This window comes from Montipora capricornis, chromosome 5 (genome assembly GCF_036669925.1).
Source record: "Montipora capricornis isolate CH-2021 chromosome 5, ASM3666992v2, whole genome shotgun sequence".
NCBI classification, from domain to species: domain Eukaryota; kingdom Metazoa; phylum Cnidaria; class Anthozoa; order Scleractinia; family Acroporidae; genus Montipora; species Montipora capricornis.
In genome coordinates, this window is record NC_090887.1 from 17,392,289 (window position 1) to 17,409,788 (window position 17,500).

The 17,500-nt window shown below is 39.7% G+C and overlaps 3 protein-coding genes across 4 annotated transcripts in view; all 3 read right to left on the reverse strand.

Moving 5' to 3' along the window:
- The window catches only part of LOC138049714 (mucin-2-like), a 78,113-nt gene extending 74,688 nt beyond the window's left edge, over positions 1 to 3,425 (reverse strand). The window contains exons 1-2 of the mRNA XM_068896117.1: positions 3,195 to 3,425; positions 1,749 to 1,822 (exon numbers count right to left, since the gene is read on the reverse strand). Of these exons, the coding sequence (XP_068752218.1) occupies positions 1,749 to 1,822; positions 3,195 to 3,292 (172 nt within the window). The 5' untranslated portion in view covers positions 3,293 to 3,425. The remainder of the gene's footprint in view (positions 1 to 1,748; positions 1,823 to 3,194) is intronic.
- Positions 3,426 to 9,960: 6,535 nt separating this feature from the next.
- LOC138048849 (uncharacterized) lies at positions 9,961 to 13,499 on the reverse strand. 2 transcript variants are annotated; one of them, XM_068894959.1, is made up of 2 exons: positions 11,125 to 13,499; positions 9,961 to 10,348 (listed from the first exon to the last, which is right to left on the reverse strand). In XM_068894959.1, the coding sequence occupies exon 1, from the start codon at positions 13,078 to 13,080 to the stop codon at positions 11,893 to 11,895; it is 1,188 nt and encodes a 395-aa protein (XP_068751060.1). In that variant the 5' UTR covers positions 13,081 to 13,499; the 3' UTR covers positions 9,961 to 10,348; positions 11,125 to 11,892. The 2 variants fall into 2 exon arrangements, with proteins under 2 accessions (XP_068751060.1, XP_068751059.1); XM_068894958.1 differs by having other exon boundaries at positions 11,060 to 13,499.
- A 1,993-nt stretch (positions 13,500 to 15,492) lies between these two features.
- The window catches only part of LOC138049715 (uncharacterized), a 15,931-nt gene continuing 13,923 nt past the window's right edge, over positions 15,493 to 17,500 (reverse strand). Inside the window, exons 13-14 of the mRNA XM_068896118.1 lie at positions 17,087 to 17,233; positions 15,493 to 16,782 (exon numbers count right to left, since the gene is read on the reverse strand). Coding sequence (XP_068752219.1) covers positions 16,609 to 16,782; positions 17,087 to 17,233 — 321 coding nt within the window. The 3' untranslated portion in view covers positions 15,493 to 16,608. The remainder of the gene's footprint in view (positions 16,783 to 17,086; positions 17,234 to 17,500) is intronic.

The following is a 17,500-nucleotide window of genomic DNA, read 5'->3' on the forward strand; positions in this document are numbered from 1 at the left end:
GTGAACGATCTACTGCCTGAGTATATATTCGAAAGATTCGCGAATACTAATACTATCCATAAATACAATCTACGTGACTCAGAGGTAAATCTGTTCATCCCAAAACCGAACTCAGAAGCTCTTAAAAAGAGTTTCCGTTAAGCCTGGTTTTCAGTATCGACGCAAGCATACGCACAAGAAGCATACGCAAACTCGGTAGCTTGTTGTTTATTAGAGCCTTTTGTTAAAACAATAGACACTAATTAACAACAAGTAAATGCGTCTGCGTGTGTTGCTTGTGCTTCAGCTTGCGTCGCTAGTGAAAACCAGCTGGGGCCTGTTTCTCAAAAGTCCCGAAAACTTTTCGGGCCCGAAAAGCCATCCGTGAAATTGCCAACCGCTTGTTTTGGAAAGCCGGTCTTTCGATATGTTTTCAAGGTAACAAAAAGAAAAATAACTGTGAAGTTTGACGAATTAAACCCTCTCCGTTCTTGAGATACAAAGGAAATTGTGACCCTCGAAAATGACCCGTAAAGTTTCGGGACTTTCGAGAAACGGGCCTCTGGCCTTACAGGGGTGCTATTACTTGGAACAGTCTGCTTAGCGAGGCAACGCAGGCCACTAGTTTGAATAATTTTCTTGCATTAGTTGATTAATTGTGTATAAATTTATTTATTTATTTATTTATTTAATCAATCGTTATAATGTTAAATCCGACAACATTTGACTTGATTTGTGTTAATTGTTAATTTCAATTTACAATGTCCCCAATTAGTGCTTCAGCGCTAGTACGACTAGACACTTAAATAAAGTTCGTTTTCTTCCTTTCCTTTCCGACATTGAATTAGGTTATTCCTTTTTTAGGATCTCATCCACTGTGTGAAACCAAAACGATTTTTACAGCACGGTATGCACGACAAATCGTTACACTTGTAAAAAAAATGCAAAATTAACGAGACCGCACTGCTCGAGTCCCCTTTACTCTAAATGATCAATGGCTGACTTATTCCCCGACGACATCGCATTGACTCTCCACTCTTATGATATGGCCGGGATTGTCTCACCGGGAACTAAAACACTCGTAGAATCAATACTACCACTACATCCGGGAACCCAGTGGCGTATTTTTCGAATGTAACACGAGTGATCATATTGAGAACCGACGTCACTATTCCCGCCTTTTTTTGTTTGTATTAATACCCAGTATTTGTTTTAAAGCCTGCTCTTGAATCTCTACTATGTATGTTTATTGTCCATATACGAAAAAGAAAATTAAACGTTAGCTCGAAGATATGAATTTTATGTTTTTGTATGTTTTTGCGTAAAGAACAATATCTGATCATGTGTCCTGTTGAATCTTGGGAAGTGATGTTCACGTGCACAGATTGTGATGCTTGGATGCAATCTGAGGTTATCAAATTGACCATTGGACTACATTCGCCCACACTTGTACTCGTGTCAGAAACTCATTTCTATATGAAAAAAAGCTAGAGACTGTGGTCAAGATAACTTAGGCCAAAGAAGATTTTTAAAAAGGATGAAATTTCCTTTTTCTTTTCTTACTGCTACTACTGTGAGCAATTTCCTTAGAAATTGTTACCATGTAAACTAAATTTTAAACCAAATATGCGTTTCTCATAGCACCCCACACGGTTCGTAAGGTAGAAGACTGTCTCCAATGTCTTTAAATTGCCCAAAAAAGCTCTGCTTGACTTTCATGATCATCTCTTACTTTACAGTAGTATAGTCCATGACCAGAATTTACTTACGGCTTCGCAATGTCCGTTTTTCCAGTTCCACCAGGCTGTTAACTTCTGTTTCAAAGGTATTTTCCAAATCATACCTGAAGGAAATGATGATATTGATCAGTATAGAATTCATATTCCACCCAATTTTTTCATCTTGTAATACGATTCTCCAAGTTTGCTTTTTTCCATAATCAAGAAAAGCCAAAGTTTGTCAAGATTAAGTCTTTTTAGATGCGAAGGAAAGTCGCAAAAAGTTAATTATGCCTTGTGATTTTTGCGTGAGATTTTCCCGCTTTTCTGTGGTGCTGAAATGACATCAGCGGATGCGACGAGCGAGCCACCTCACTCACTCCCTCAATTTCGAAAAAATGTCGGGCACCATTTTTTTTTATCAAAAAATCTCGTGTGACCTGTATTTTGGTCATTTTTGGTCCATTGTTCCAGTGAACCCTGAAGAGCACGTAAACATTTTAAATTTGTCCTTTCTCTGAAACTTTTTGCCCAATTCGTACCAATGTTCATTTCAGTCGCTGCCGTAAGAATTGGGGCATTACTTTTTTGACCGTGGCCGTTTCTTACTCACTTCTCCGTTTCTCTTTGTCTTCTAAAGATTCGTCTTCTGAGATTTGTTTAGTCCGGGGAAAATGGTTTTCTAGTGGTTTTCTGTGATTTCAATCTTAATGCATACTGAAAATCTCAATTATTTGTTGTTTTACTTGACACCCGATTAAGCTGGCGGATTTTCACTCGACTGTAATATGGCTCATGTTATCTAATCTTCGCTCTTTCGTTGTTTGCATTGATATTAGGAAATTACCGCGACTAAAACATCATAATTTAAGTAGAAAATCAGTGTTAATCCGTTTTAACAGCAACTTTAAGACATTTTGAGAGTCTAGAAGCGTTTGAGCGCAACCTTTTTTCTTGTTTTCGATTACTTAGGTTTTACCTTAGTCTGCAAGATGTATTATGCGATAGTGAGTTTAGTGCGAGAGTTAAAGTTTGAGTAATATTTGAATAAATTATCACCTTTTTTAATGAAAAGTTTTGAAGTTTGAAGAAAAATCAGTGAGTGAGATTTGACACCGAGAAAGAGACTTCCATTTCTCAAGAAAAAGAGAAAAAGCATTTCATTATTTCTTTTTTGGCAATGAAAAAAATGGCCCTGTATCATTTCGTTTCTTTGATCATTTTAATTAGTGAAGTCATGCGCTCTGCTAATTTTTTGTAAACTTAACGCGTTACTTGCAATAACTTGTTCAAATATTCGTTAATTCCTCTGCGCAAACCGTAAGACAGTTTAGGCCCTTTGAATCTTTCAGAAACGAGAACGTCCTTAGGGTGTGCTACACTGAATCTAATACACAACAGAATCAACCGCGCCCAAGTTAGTAGCGGTCTAGGAAGAACGTATCGACTTAACATTGCAAGTAACTTAAGAGTAAGAAGGAAAGGATAGGTTTTTACCCGTATGCGTCAGCCACTTGTGTTCCTTCTTGCAGCAGGACAAAAACCAGAAGATTCGCAAGTAATGCCGCGAGTTTCAGTTTTACTCGACGGTGCATATCTGACCGCTTCCTGGTCTCTCTTTACTCTTGACGTTGTTGCTCTTGTTCTTCAACCAAGAGCGATTCAGTACGGGATATTTTTGTGTGTCACAGCCTTTCAGTTGTGAGACTGCTGCATCAGTCAGACGAGGACTTTTAATGGTTAGTGCAAACGCATTACAAAATTATATGAAAAGTCAGACATTCTTTTACGAAACCTGAAATACCCTAGTGACAGCGCGTGAGGCGTCTGTCCTGGCGAGCTCGCTTTAAATTGATTGGTTGTCTTGACACTCTTCAAAATTTGCCTCTCAAGAATTTTTCTGCGTTCTTAGAACCGTCTTAAACGAAAGGATAGTCTTCAAGAAAGGCTGGGTCTTCTTTTTGTGAGTTGACATTGGAAGGAATATGGTAAAACATTTGTAAGTCGGACGAATTTAATTGAATTTTGTTTCAATAGTTAATGAAAAAATGCCGCTGGGAATAACAGAGGTGGGGTGAAGCGAGAAATTAATTGCCCGTATATTGAGCATAGAATTTAATCTAAAAGCATCAAATAATTTAATGTGTCTCACTGAGGAAAGGAAAATCAAGTTGTCCTGAAAGAATTCACCTACTGACGCGAAACCGGGGTAAAAAAGGCTCCAAAATAATCATATTTGGTAAACTAGTACTGTATCAGTAATTGATGTAAATTCAAAATGATCAATCCACTTGTAGCACCCACTTTTAAAACTAATAAAAATCGAAAATAAGATCTCACTGGCTTAGTTTTTGCCTTACCGACAAAAAAAAATTATTTAAACATGGAAAGTCGTCAGTTAAGCTTTTCAAGTTAAAAGTAATGTAATACTATTTACGACTGCTTTACATGATTGCCTTGTTGGAATCTGATATGCTGGATACCTTCTTCAAGTTTCACTTAAATTGATCAACAGATCCGACATTTTTTAAGGTATTGGGCAAGTCATTCAATAACGTGGCCCCGCTAGAGGAGAGGCTTCGCTTTAAATAATTGATTCTCGGTTTTGGCAAAGCCAGTTTTTCTACAAGAGTTTCTCAGGTTGCAATTAGAGTACCTCCATTCGTTGTCTTATACATTCATTGGCTTTCCGTTTCTTTTGTCGAATTTATAGCTTCTCCCAGGTTAAGAGCGCTGGAAATTGGTTAATCGTTCGCTGTCGATAAACTAATCGAAAAGCACTTATGAAGGTGCTTTTAAATTCTTCAGTAGTTTTAAGTTATGATTATTCTTCCTTTTAGTTGTTCGGCAGTTGTTCTTGTGTATTTCGCTCATACCGGCTGATGCCCTAAATTGTTTATTCTACTGCGGATTCGATAAGTATTCGAAGCACCGCGCACACCTTATTGAAGTTCTCAACTCTGTCTATTTGACGTCCTAAGTGTATTAGAAGACACTTAAATCATTGTGTTGAAAACATATTATCTACATTTTAATAGTTTCTTCTTAAAAAGGCGCAATATTTTACTAAATTTCTCTGGTATGTTTATGTAAACAGTTATGAACGCATCATGTTTTCAAAAAACGGCTATTACTAAGGAACATATTTTTTCCGAAATTTCTTCGTATTCCCTTCCTTTGATTGGGTTTGAATAAGCCGAAGAACGTATAATTAGGGTTAGGGTTAGGCACACAATTACGGTTCACGTGCTGAATTTTGAGCGTTGTAAAAGATCAGTGAAGCGTGTTTGATCTCATCTCATTCCTTGCCTATCGAGCGCGTTCTTAAAAGAGAGAATTAACTGAATAGAGTGTAATGTGAAGTGCTAGATTTCTATCCCATATGAACCATGTGAGCGTTAGCCCTACTGATGGAAATGGGCCCACACATTACACTCTATTCAGGTAATTCTGTTTAAAATATAAAGTGCTACACGGCCAACGTTTGTATAAACGTAACCTTTCCTTGTACTTAAAAGAGAGAACTAAATTATAGTAAGAAAATTTCGACGGCTTTATTACAAGCAAAAGCATGTCTTTAGTGGTCAGTCAGAAACGCAATTTATATCCTTACTACTTATGTTCAGTCACAAAACTGTATTGGAATTGCCGCTATTTTCTCGGCATAGTTTCTGAATTGACGATGCTTACCGTCCGAAACGTTTAAGCCACGTTCTTGTCTCAGTGGACGTATTTTTATTTTAAAAGTTCAGAGAAAAAGAGGATTGTCAGGAGAGATTTCTGTCTGTTTCTGTAAGCGACAGTTGCTATGTAATTCTAAATAGCATTCAGGGGAATGTGTTTTTGGAAGGAGATGGCTCGGGAATGGCAGTCGAAATCCTCTATTTTGGGAAAATTGAACCCTTTTTTTACGCTAACATGATGCAATATATCAAAAACAGTTCTACTCCCGGCCAAATAATCGGGTTTTTTTTTTCACTAAAGAATATCTGTATTGATCATGAGAACGTAAGTGCTCTCCTATCGCTTGTTATCGAGTAAAAAGGGATCAAAGTTTATCATTGCAACATCCAATGAAACGTATCATACTGGTTCATCATGCACTTGTTCGAGTGTAAGACACGTGCTTCGTTTTCCAAGGTGACAAACTTTACATGATTGCCTTAAGCTCTTGAAACCGGTTGATGAAAATAGTGTTTAAATTAGTTATCTGGTCAACAATTTGTTTCATCTCCTTTCTTGTCTGTGTATATGCATGGTATGTGTGGAAAAACGGAAACAATGAAATCGCTTGATAAGTTAGGACATATCTGTTGGACCAAATTATCCTCAAGTTATCCGCCGTTGAAAAAATGGTGGGCTGGGCGAAGACAGAAAATAGGTTTCTTTTCTGTTTGTGGCTTGACTTATGTTACCATAATATTCGACAAAAAGGCAAAGAAACAATAGGACTAATTACCAAAAACAACCCGCGCGGCGCATGCGTCATGCACGTGCGTCATGCGTTTCCAATTATTTCTTTTCTAGTTTGGCCAATAGCAACATCAAATATGAGGCATACCTTGCGTAATCGCCTTATTATACGCATTGTTGACTTAAGAAAATAAACTGAAACTCAATCGTTTTAAAGGCCTAAAAAGTGTGATCACCCCAACTGCCATTCTCGAACAAGGGTGAAAGCTGGTTCCTGCACGTCCTCCTTCCGCGTCCTGCATTGGGACTAGAAAAGGGCAACTTGGTTAAATTGGTATTTGAATTTGATTTGAATAAATTACATTCTGCGTAATACCGTCGTCGCACATGACAGTGATTTTTCATTGCTTCCTAGTTTTCTTTCTCTCGACATCTATGAGCCCAAGAAACATCCCTAAATGACACGGTCTTGTTAATTGCCGTCTTTCGTATAATGAGAAAAGCCCACCGCGTTTCGTATGCTGCGTTTTCGTTGACGCTGCGATAATCACCCTGTGAATTATGCGGCTTCTTTTGTCGCAGTCTTTATTATGACCGCCTTCTTTGCACGGGTCCTTTGTTTCATCTGCGTTAGGGCCTTGACAAACGGGAAATATTTGGCATTTAAGCAACATCAAACATTGTTTGGTGACCAAACACGCTGCTGTTGAAGTGAGTGGCCAAACGGTTAAATGTTCTTTGATCATACTCCGATCAAACTCCACAAGCAAAGAACTATGGGTCACAAATGCGTAAAAAACGCGTGGATACAAGCGGCTGAGCAAGCGTGGTACGCATGCACGCGCCAAACATGTTTGATACGGCTGGCCAAACGAATAAAACTTTGCCCATCAAACACGAGAACAAAAGAAATGTTTTAAGTTATTTGGTCGAATGTTTGATTGCCTTCAGATTTTATCAAACACGATCAAACAGCACCAAACAAGGCACGGTGGCCAAACGGTAAAATGTTGTTTTAACGCCAAACATTTCCCGTTTGGCCAGTCCCTTACACACCGCAAGTTCGTTTCAAGGATTTAGCCATTTTAAACGGTTCTTGAATTAGTTCTGGAAAAATGACACTAGGGCCCTGTTTACAAGCTGGTAGGGTAACCCTAGTGCTAGGGTTACCCTAGCACTCACACATTTCTTCTTTTTTTCAACGACGTGTTTACAAGGCAGATAGGGTAACCCTAGCTGCCTTGTAAACGCTCTGCTAGGGACAACTCGCCTACCCGGGACAACTTTTTAGCGGTTTCCATTGTGTTTGCGATGCTGGCGGTTACCAAGCACACAAAGTTGTCCCGGGTGGTAGGGTAACCCTACCTGTGAACTTTTGCTTGTAAACCCGGGCTATCTTTGACCCTCCTGCTAGGGTTACCCTACCTGCTTGCATTTTGTAAACAGGGCCTAATTTTAAAGACCTAGGGTTTGCTCGAATGAAAGGAGTGAAGCTCGAGCTGCCGGATTTGGAATCCCTTTGGTTGATCTAATGAGCTGAGTATTTCATTCTTCTGCCACATCTCACCGCAGTTTGTTCATAAAATTAACTCTACACTTAGGCTAGCTATTGTCAGTGCACACGCGATGCACGCGTCCGCTAATTTCAAGTTAACCTATCCCTTGCGTGTTTATGACGAGGTTGCCTGTTTACCGAGTTAGGACTTTGAGTTGGATTTTCGAGTTGGTCAGTGTATAATGCACACTGCAGACCAGGGATAATATGCAGACTAAGGTTAAAAGCGTAACTGTTGAAAAAGCGCAAACCCTTTAGAAGTGCGAACAGTTAAGCATAACTATTATTTTATGCCTAACTGGGCCTAAGATTAGCTCTTCTAAAGGGTTTGCGCTATTTCAACAGTTACATTATAACCTTATTCTCCATTTTACCCCTGGTCTGCAGTCTACATTTTACACTGACCAACTTGAAAATCACGAAAATTAGTCTGTCTCGTTTATGACCAAGGTTATAATAACACAGCAAAAACAGGAACATGCCAAATCAACAACACCTCTATGAAATGAGAAACTAATCGGCCATATGCATGAGAAAAGGACTCGATAAAAAGTTAAATTCCACAAACGAATAATTCTTGGCTCATATGAAAATGCTTGCATTAACATATGCCTTCAAGATGTGTCTATATATATCTAAAATTTTGGGTTTTATCAACGGAGTTGATAATGTAAATTGGCCACCGTACAGAGATTCTAAAAGCTGACGTTTCGAGCGTTACCCCTTCGTCAGAGCGAATCGAGGAATTATGGGTTACGTGTAGTTTACATAGTAGAGTAGGAGCTACGCTATTGGTGGTAACATGGCAACGTGAAAAATAGGAATATATTAGTTAAATGAAAAGCGTTCGTTAATACCGTGAGGATTAAGGGTGTCGATTTGGAAGATGAATTTTTGTTCTAGATTCTTGCGGCTTTCCGTCGTACCTAGATGTAGGGAAAGGCCGCAGATAGCCATGTGTTTTTTGGAGTGATTAGGGAGATTAAAATGACGAGCGACTGGCTTAGATGCATCTTTGTCATTCTTCTTAACATCGCGAAGGTGTTCGCGGAATCGGTCACGTAGTCGTCTACCTGTCTCGCCAATGTATAATTTATTCCATAACGTACAGGTTATGCAATAAATGACATTTGCGGAGGTACATGTGAAACGATCGGTGATCTTAACGGATCGCTTAGGTCCCGATATCTTGCTAGTGTTAACAATGAAAAGACAAGTTTTGCATCGTGAGCGCGCGCATTTGAAAGTCCCGGGTTGCTCGTTGGTTTTGAGCGCGCTTCTAACTAAAAAGTTGCCTACGTTTTTGTCGCGTTTGAATGAAATAAGTGGAGGTTGCGAAAAGATTCTACCAGTCTCGGGATCATTTTGGAGTAATTTAAAATTACTAAGAATGATGCTTTTGACTGCGTGATTATGAGGATGGAAAGTGGGGGTGAATGGAATTCTGTCATTCTTATCTTTTTGTGACGTTTGTAGTGATGACTGTCGATCAAATTGTTGGTCGCGATGATGGCCCGCTTTGACCACAGAGACAGGATAGCCACGTTTTTCGAAGAACGATAAAAACGTAGGTGACTTTTTAGTTAGAAGCGCGCTCAAAACCAACGAACAACCCGGGACTTTCAAATGCGCGCGCTCACGATGCAGAACTTGTCTTTTCCTTGTTAACACTAGCAAGATATCGGGACGTAAGCGATCTGTTAAGATCACCGATCGTTTCACATGTACCTCCGCAAATGTCATTTATTGCATAACCTGTACGTTATGCAATAAATTATACATTGGCGAGACAGGTAGACGACTATGTGAGCGATTCCGTGAACACCTTCGCGATGTTGAGAAGAATGACAAAGATGCATCTAAGCCAGTCGCTCGTCATTTTAATCTCCCTAACCACTCCAAAGAACACATGGCTATCTGCGGCCTTTCCCTACATCTAGGTACGACGGAAAGCTGCAAGAATCTAGAACAAAAATTCATCTTCCAAATCGACACCCTTAATTCTCACGGTATTAACGAACGCTTTTCATTTAACTAATATATTCCTATTTTTCACGTTGCCATGTTACCACCAATAGCGTAGCTCCTACACTACTATGTAAACTACACGTAACCCATAATTCCTCGATTCGCTCTGACGAAGGGCTAACGCTCGAAACGTCAGCTTTTAGAATCTCTGTACGGTGGCCAATTTACATTATCAACTCCGTTGATGAAACCACATTTGTATACTACTTCCCCACCGACGCAGCACCACAGTTTCTTTAGAAACTACCCCCTTCATCTATATATATCTAGCCTGAACATCTTTATTTCAATCAAAAACTTAAAAAGAAAGTCGGAGAAGCAAGTTTGATTAATTTGATATCAGTAAATGTATACAACAGTTTCTAATCAGCAACACAAAAACTGAAGTCCAAACAACCATTTGTTACAAAGTATGTGCGATTCCTTTCAAGCGTTTTTCAAATTTCTAAATTACAATCTCGTCTAGACTCTCTTGGATTTCTCCGAAGTAAAGCACGTTCATCAGACGGTGGTCTCTGCTCACCCCCCTGTAAAAGTCTTCCTGGGCCTGATTCTCCATCGTTGTGAGCCTGGTACACCTGTACATTTGGGTGTTTTTCCTCGTGGCAAACGCGTTCTTCTGAGACAATGGCCGTTCGCACGTCTTCCCAGCAAGCTGTATCAAGTAAAAGCTCACTTTGTTACATGACAGCTTTTAGTCGGAGTTTGAAATTAAGTTGTTCATTTCATTACTTTCGCATTGACCGTTGGTGAAACAGTATATTTCCGTTTGGATCAAATTAAACTTTTTGTATTTTTCATTTCCTTTCCCTTTAGTGCTACCACCAACGGGTACATCTTGAATTATGCGTCTCAACGTTTGTCGTTAATTATAAGCCGATGAGAGCAACATGTATTCAGAAACTCAATCCAGTATTGAATGAACATTTTAATATAGATAATCACATAATAACGGTTGCAATTTGGTACAAATAAGGACATGTAAATTTTTCAGACTGTAATACGTTATTTTGTTAGTCTAAAAAATTTACTAGTGCTTATTTATACCAAATTACACGAGAAATTATGTGATTACTTTACAATATAGATGAAAAAACGGAAGAAGGAAAACCATAACAAGTGAAATTTTGACAGCGCGCGCTTTATTTTTCTATGAAGTTCATTCAACTGGTTGAAAAAAACAGATTACGTTTGTCAAATTCAAACTTTTGCAAGATTATCATTCAAATTTTTTTCAACGGTAAACCTGAAAATGTGCATTTGTAATTTGACATCGGGTTACACGAAAACTGCACCCCTTTTTAACCAATAAGAGCTGACTGATTTTTTTTCTGTACATTACTACATTTGTTAAAAATCCACTCACCTTCAAATTGCACGCGTGCACGCGAAAACTCGGGTACAATGGTACAAATGTTACGTTTGATTTACCTTTTGGCCTGCTGGCTACGTAATACAATAGCACCGTCAAACCAACTGAAAGAACGCAACTTAGCCACAATATATTATCCATCACAGTCACCCTGAGTTGATTTAAAAGGTATCAGAAGTCGCGTCATAGCGCGAAGATTGTGAAGTCAACAAATTAATCAAATGTTCCATGGCCTGACAGTGGGTACGAGCCTAAACAACTTATCTTGTTGGGAAAAATAAGATTGTAGTTTTTCGGGGCTAATTACGTTCCCATGGTTTTTATAAATGAGCAAAGGCTACGGGTCCACAGGTTGAGCGACAACTTAACAAACTTCGAATATAACTGAGATATTCAGAAACTTTAACCACTTCAGAAACGTAGCTTGTCAACCATCACTTTCAACCGGTATTTTTGTCTTCTCGGAATGCGCTGTTTGTCTATATTAAGGAGTGAACAAATATGGCGACCTACAAATCACGGGCAATAACCCAACGACCTGCACCGTCCACTCAGTTTGCTTGGTTTTACGCAGTTTTCCTAATTATGATTTTTTTCTTATCTTTTACGTACAACTACACATAATTATTTAATTTTCTTCGAACACACGTCAACGTGTGCGGTACCGCAACTGAATTGACCTCCTTTTTTCCGTTAAAGCATAGTAACTATGGTTAAAGCTTATTTTCTATGTTATGTGGCCTGGGTGGTTTTTGCCCATTCTTTGTTGTTATCATTTTTGTTTTTGCAGAAATACACAGGTATAGATAAAATATATTAACACGATTTTAGCAGGAAAAGAGAAATTTCTTCACGCTGTGATCTAACTTCCTCTTAGCATGACTTGGAATTCCTATTGGAGCATAGCTTTCGTAATCAATCTCCTCGATTATTCCTTCATCATGTAGTTCCCTATCATCCACAAAAAGGGATAAATGGGAGCCTTGGATAATTCTGAATCTTTTAGAACCTGGTTCTTTCCAAAACACTTGAATGTGACTTCGACCCTTAGATTGCTTGTGGAGAGCTTCGATGTAATATTTTTTCGATGGCTTCAGCTCGATTTCCCTTGACACTTGAATCGGGTATTTCTTTAAATTATAAGGTGTCGTAAAGGCTGCACCATTTGCAGAATATACAGCGGCGATTAATCTGGATTTCTTCGGATTGCTGTCAGAACTCAGCCAAAGCTCTGAAGTGTCATCGGAAGTGATCGCAAACTCATACAATCCTTGTTTTTCCGGGTGAATAAACCCGAAAATTCTTTGTCCAAAGTCATTTCCTTCTTGTTGGGATTTGAATTCCTCAAGAAATCTTCGAAGAGAAGGGAAACGGGGAAAGAGAGGGGAATGACGTAGTTGTTCCACGAAAGGACCGCAAATCCCTTGCCAAGTATGCACGTTTAACTTTCCGGCCATATGATCCGGCACAACTTGTTCAAAAAACGCCGAAAGCAAGTCTTGCCCTGTAATTTTTTCCTCTTTTGGGACGAAAGTTAACTTGTCATGATATTTTTGCTTTGTCCTTGTTTGCGGTGTTACGATGATCACTTCGCCCCTGTCGTCATAGACGGAAGCATCTTCGCTTTTCGCATCGCGCGGAAGAGAATCTTCGCCCCCAGCGAGGTGGACAGAAACGACTTCGGTTCGTTGTAATGTGGTAGTTTTCGCTTTATCGTGGTGTGCTTGTTTTCTCGATTCAAGCCCAAGAACAGCCGATTTCTTATTCGGAACCTTTGTCATGTTAAGCAAAGATTCGAAAAACAGCGTTTGTTCTTTCAGAGTACGCAAATCATTAGTTGTCGGGACAGCACTTCCCAGTTTGTCCGAGTGAAAACCTGAATTTTGAAGAAAGTCCTCGTTCGAAAAACTTCGATGAAGCCAAAATATTACAGCAAATGGGAAAATGATAATTGGTAATGTACACAAGCACCAAAGGGAATTCCCTTCGCGTTTTTTGCTGTAGCGCGATACCATTGCAAGTTGTCTGAGCGTTTGTCTTCAGTAAAACCAAGCCAGCCGAAACCGTTTAGTGCCAAAGCAAGTTGATCACTCTCAGTCTGTGCCTTCGTTGCATTTCTCCTGAAAGTTTTCTATACTGATCTTACAGTTGGTAGCTCTTAGCTACCCTATCATTTTACAAGTCTAGATCATGGCACCGTAATCTCGTCGACATCTTTCCATCAGGTCCGCTGCGAATGTTTCTAATCGTTGCTCGAGGTCATAATAGCGTGTAACTCTGCGTATAGAAGCGTATAACTTTGTATTATGCACGAGAAAGCTGTTTGGAATTACTTCCTTGCTTCAATTAAGCGCGACGAAAAGCGCATCAGTGGATCTGACCAACCATAGGCTGACTTGCTTGGCAATTTCAGACGCTTCAGTGCTTTGTCATATTAAACAGTTGACTCGGAACACGATTCAGTGACTGCGCAGTTAAGGTTCACGCTTTTGATATTATTAGAAATCCCCATTCACATTTTCATCTCACGGATCACGATTCATTTTCATTTCACGGTTCACGACTCATTTTCATTTCACGGATCACGGTTTTTTACATGACTTGAATTCCACAAATCTCGTAGTTTTCAAAACAAACATTTGTGTCGGTCGAGTCGATGTCTTAAAAAGTCGAAAACTTTACACAAAACACACCTTATTGACCAGGTCCCAGTTGTTCAAACGATGGATAGCGCTATCCATCGGATAAATCACTACCCAGTGGATAAGTATTAGCGAAACTAATTGCGCTATCCAATGGATAGTGATTTATCCGGTGATGGACAGCGCTATCCACCTTTTGAACAACTGGGGCCAGAACAATACGCCCTCCATTAAAATATGCGAGTTTGAGCACAGAAATATCGAAGGAATTATCGAATACCGCTAGAAGGGTAGTGAGGTAGGAAGGACGCGCCATAATATGGAACTAATACATCCGTGCACCCTCCCTCTCTATGCTTTCTACGTAGGCTACCATATAATCACGCCTCCTTTCATAGAGATGTGTAGACGACACCTATATATTGAAATATCAATATGTAGATTGGTGTCTCGGTCCTACTCAGTCTGTTTTTAAAATAAAATTTGTGCCTTGAAGTCCATGCTTCGACAGCCATAAGTACACGCACCGCTTAACAGGTGGCCTCTAACAAATTTTCATGATAATTAATTTTCCCTTTCAAACGCAATTTCCGAACGTTGGGTACAGACGTTTTCTGCTTTATCCCAACGTCGGGCATCGAAAAATAACTTCATTTTCGTAGCTGTAAAAGGGTTGACGTCCACACTAACTCTTAAATCCGAAATTTTTCTCTATGCCTTTCCAGGGCCATTTAATTATATCGTTTCGACCGAACAAACTTGTCGCATTTGACTTGCTACCCAAAGCAGCCTTAGCCGTCAGAAATAGTCTCTTTTGACAGAAAACTCTTGATTAAATCTTGACTGGCCTCATTTTCTCGATCGGCACTTTAAATAATTGGGACGGTGTTTTTTCACCAACAACACGAAGGCCATAAATTATATGGCAAGTAAAAGGGTGTCATAGCAAGTAGCAGAGTCAGAAAGATTTTTAGCATGTGTAAAGTAAAATCGAATTGAGTGGTAAATCATACCATTGAGCCAATTGGTTTTAGAGAATTTGAATGAAATGTGGCGGAACAGGGGAGCAGGGGGCTTAAGGCCCCAAACAGAAATTTGGAGCACAGCCCTCCCCCCACCCCCTCCAACTTGTCGGTGCCAAAAATATCGTCAGCCCGACGTAAAATTAGTTTGTCAACACATTCAGTTTCGTTGTCTTTTCGAAAATCATTTTCTTAGGAAGATCGCGCTTGGCAAAATAATATATTGTAGGACGTTTTATGTCAAGTTCCGACCAACTACTACATTTTCCGAAAAACAGTATAAAAACGGTTTGCCAAACACGAAACACGCGACATGTTCTTTGAGGGAGCTTTGATTTTGAACTGTGCTGGAAGAAAAAATGCAGTTAAAAGAGAACACAAACTAAGCTTATTTGGACGTTTAGGCGATAGGTTTAAAAATAAGTTAAAATATACGTCGCAATTGACATCTTGGAGAATTGGAGTAAGGGTGTACGATGAGACCCCTATTTCCACCTCTCACCATTGAAAACGACTCTGTTCAAAAAGAGACTAACCCTTGACCTTCACTCTGACGAAGGACTAACGCTCGAAAGGTCACCCATTTTATCTCTTGATGTTGACAATTCGACCTTCATCAGTCGCTAAATAAAACTAAATTTTCTAGTTACGAACAATCCTTATTCGCATCAACTCGACGAACTCCTCGCAGATGTTTTTTCTGCAGTTGTAAAAATGAAACAAGGGCACAGAGACCTGTTATTGGACAATTAAATTTTAAGAATCCACCTGAAGCGGTTTAATAAAATTTGCTGCAATCTGGTGTGTTAGCTGTTTGTTATATTCAGATCTCCATGATATATTGCATGTGTGAATATATTTGAACAACGGAAATTGAAGTACAAGGCGATCACCGCAGTTAACTTGGAACCTAAGTAGCTGGGAAAAAACCCTTGCTTTTGATGCGGCTTAACTGTGATCATCTACAACTCTCAAGTATATATTGCGTATGTATGTATGTATGTATGTATGTGTTCGATTCATAACAACTCTTGCTACTTGTTTTGCTCCTGGAAAGGAATTAAGGGATGATCAGAAAAAACCGGTTAAAAACGATACAGTTGTCGATGTAAGCTCTAAAGAGCGACTCGGCTTTTTTAAAGGCCTGGTTTTCACTAGCGACGCAAGTACAAGCGCAAGCATAACAGCTCTCATTTCACCGTGAAAACGGCCTCGACGCACTCTTAAACACAAGCGCAACCACAAGGATCCAAATTTTTCCTTTTCTTGTGCTCGCGTTCGGCCTATGTCGTGTGAATTTGCTACGTCTGGACGTGTCTGGGCAATGAAAGCACTCCTTCCAGATCATCCGCGTCTGAGCATTTGAACAAAATGGCGGAAGCCGTGCTTATGTCGAAGTTCGTTTTCGGTACTTATGCCTTCGCTTGTGCTTGCACCGCTAGTGAAACCAGGCTTTACAGATACAAAATAATTTTCTTGCGTATGAATAGAGTAAAATTCCCCTTGGACAAGTTAAACTGGAAGACTACGATGGGCGCTCTTTATCTTTGACGGGACATCAACAAGTTCACCGCCGTGTGGGATGCCGACCGAGCGCCAGTCAACAATGGATAATTTCTAACGATGCGTGCCGTCATGGTTTCAAAATTATTCGCCCTTGGATTGAAAAATACAGAGATATCTCTCGACTATGTTTGTTGCCGTTTCAAAGATATGCCAGCTGTCGGTAATTAACAAGTCCATATACTGCTGCTGACTATAAAACGCACAGCGAGCAGTCTGTCTTCTTTACCGTACACGAGATAAATTCCCTCTTTTACTTAATGCTTGTTTGTGCTGTGATCAAAACGGTGATTTCTTGTTCAAGTTGAACACGGTGTTAACTAAACGCTTGTTGGCAAGCCATGAGTGCATCCATAGCGTTTGGTGCAATCCTGAGGTTTTCCAATGGAATACCAGTGAAGTTGTAATTGTATCCCTTGTATGTGATCCACTTGCCATCATCTTCCCCTTTGGTATGATGCCCATCATATTGAGGAACACCAGCCATGTCCTGGAATGAAAGTAGATAAGATGAGGCACAGGTTTAGGAATCAGTTGGGACGTTGCGGTAAAATCCCTCCCCGACCACGAGCTGAATGTGTCATTCAAAACATAGTTAGTAACTATGTTCAAAACAAACACAGTCTGTCCCTGGCCAATTCCTCTCACTCATTATCAGATTGAAAAATGCATCACCTACTGGCATTGACAATGACAAACACATTTGAATAAGTGGAGTCAAAGGAACTAACACCTAATTTTAAAAGAAGAGAGAGAGAGTACACTAACCATCCATTAACAGTAAGATGACAAACCTTCCAGACTCGTGTAACGATTCCCTGGTGGAATCTCATTCCTCCTGTGTTATTTCCCTCCGTGGCACCATAGCTTCCCTGAGCGAAAAATACGATAGAGTCCACACCAACCTGATCCGAAGTCGGAATCTCATCCAGACCAAGGTCCTAAGAAGAAAAGCGCGACAAAATATGCTTGATTCACAAAACAATAGTCGATAGACAGGCCGACTGAGTGAATTCGTTGACAAAAGTAATTCACTCTTTCGTTCCAAAAAGAAACAAACTCGCTGATTTCGAACTGTTGGCGTTTGCAAGTACAGCGCACAAATTGGTATGTGTAAACCACGGTAAATAAATACATGCAGACGGGTTTTTTCGATGTCGACTCGGGATTAAATTCCGGGTAAAATGAGACCAAAAACTATAAATTTC

Bases quoted from the DNA above. Each gene is read 5' to 3' on its own strand.
- LOC138048849 (XM_068894959.1), bottom strand. From the start codon at position 13,080: ATGGTATCGCGCTACAGCAAAAAACGCGAAGGGAATTCCCTTTGGTGC.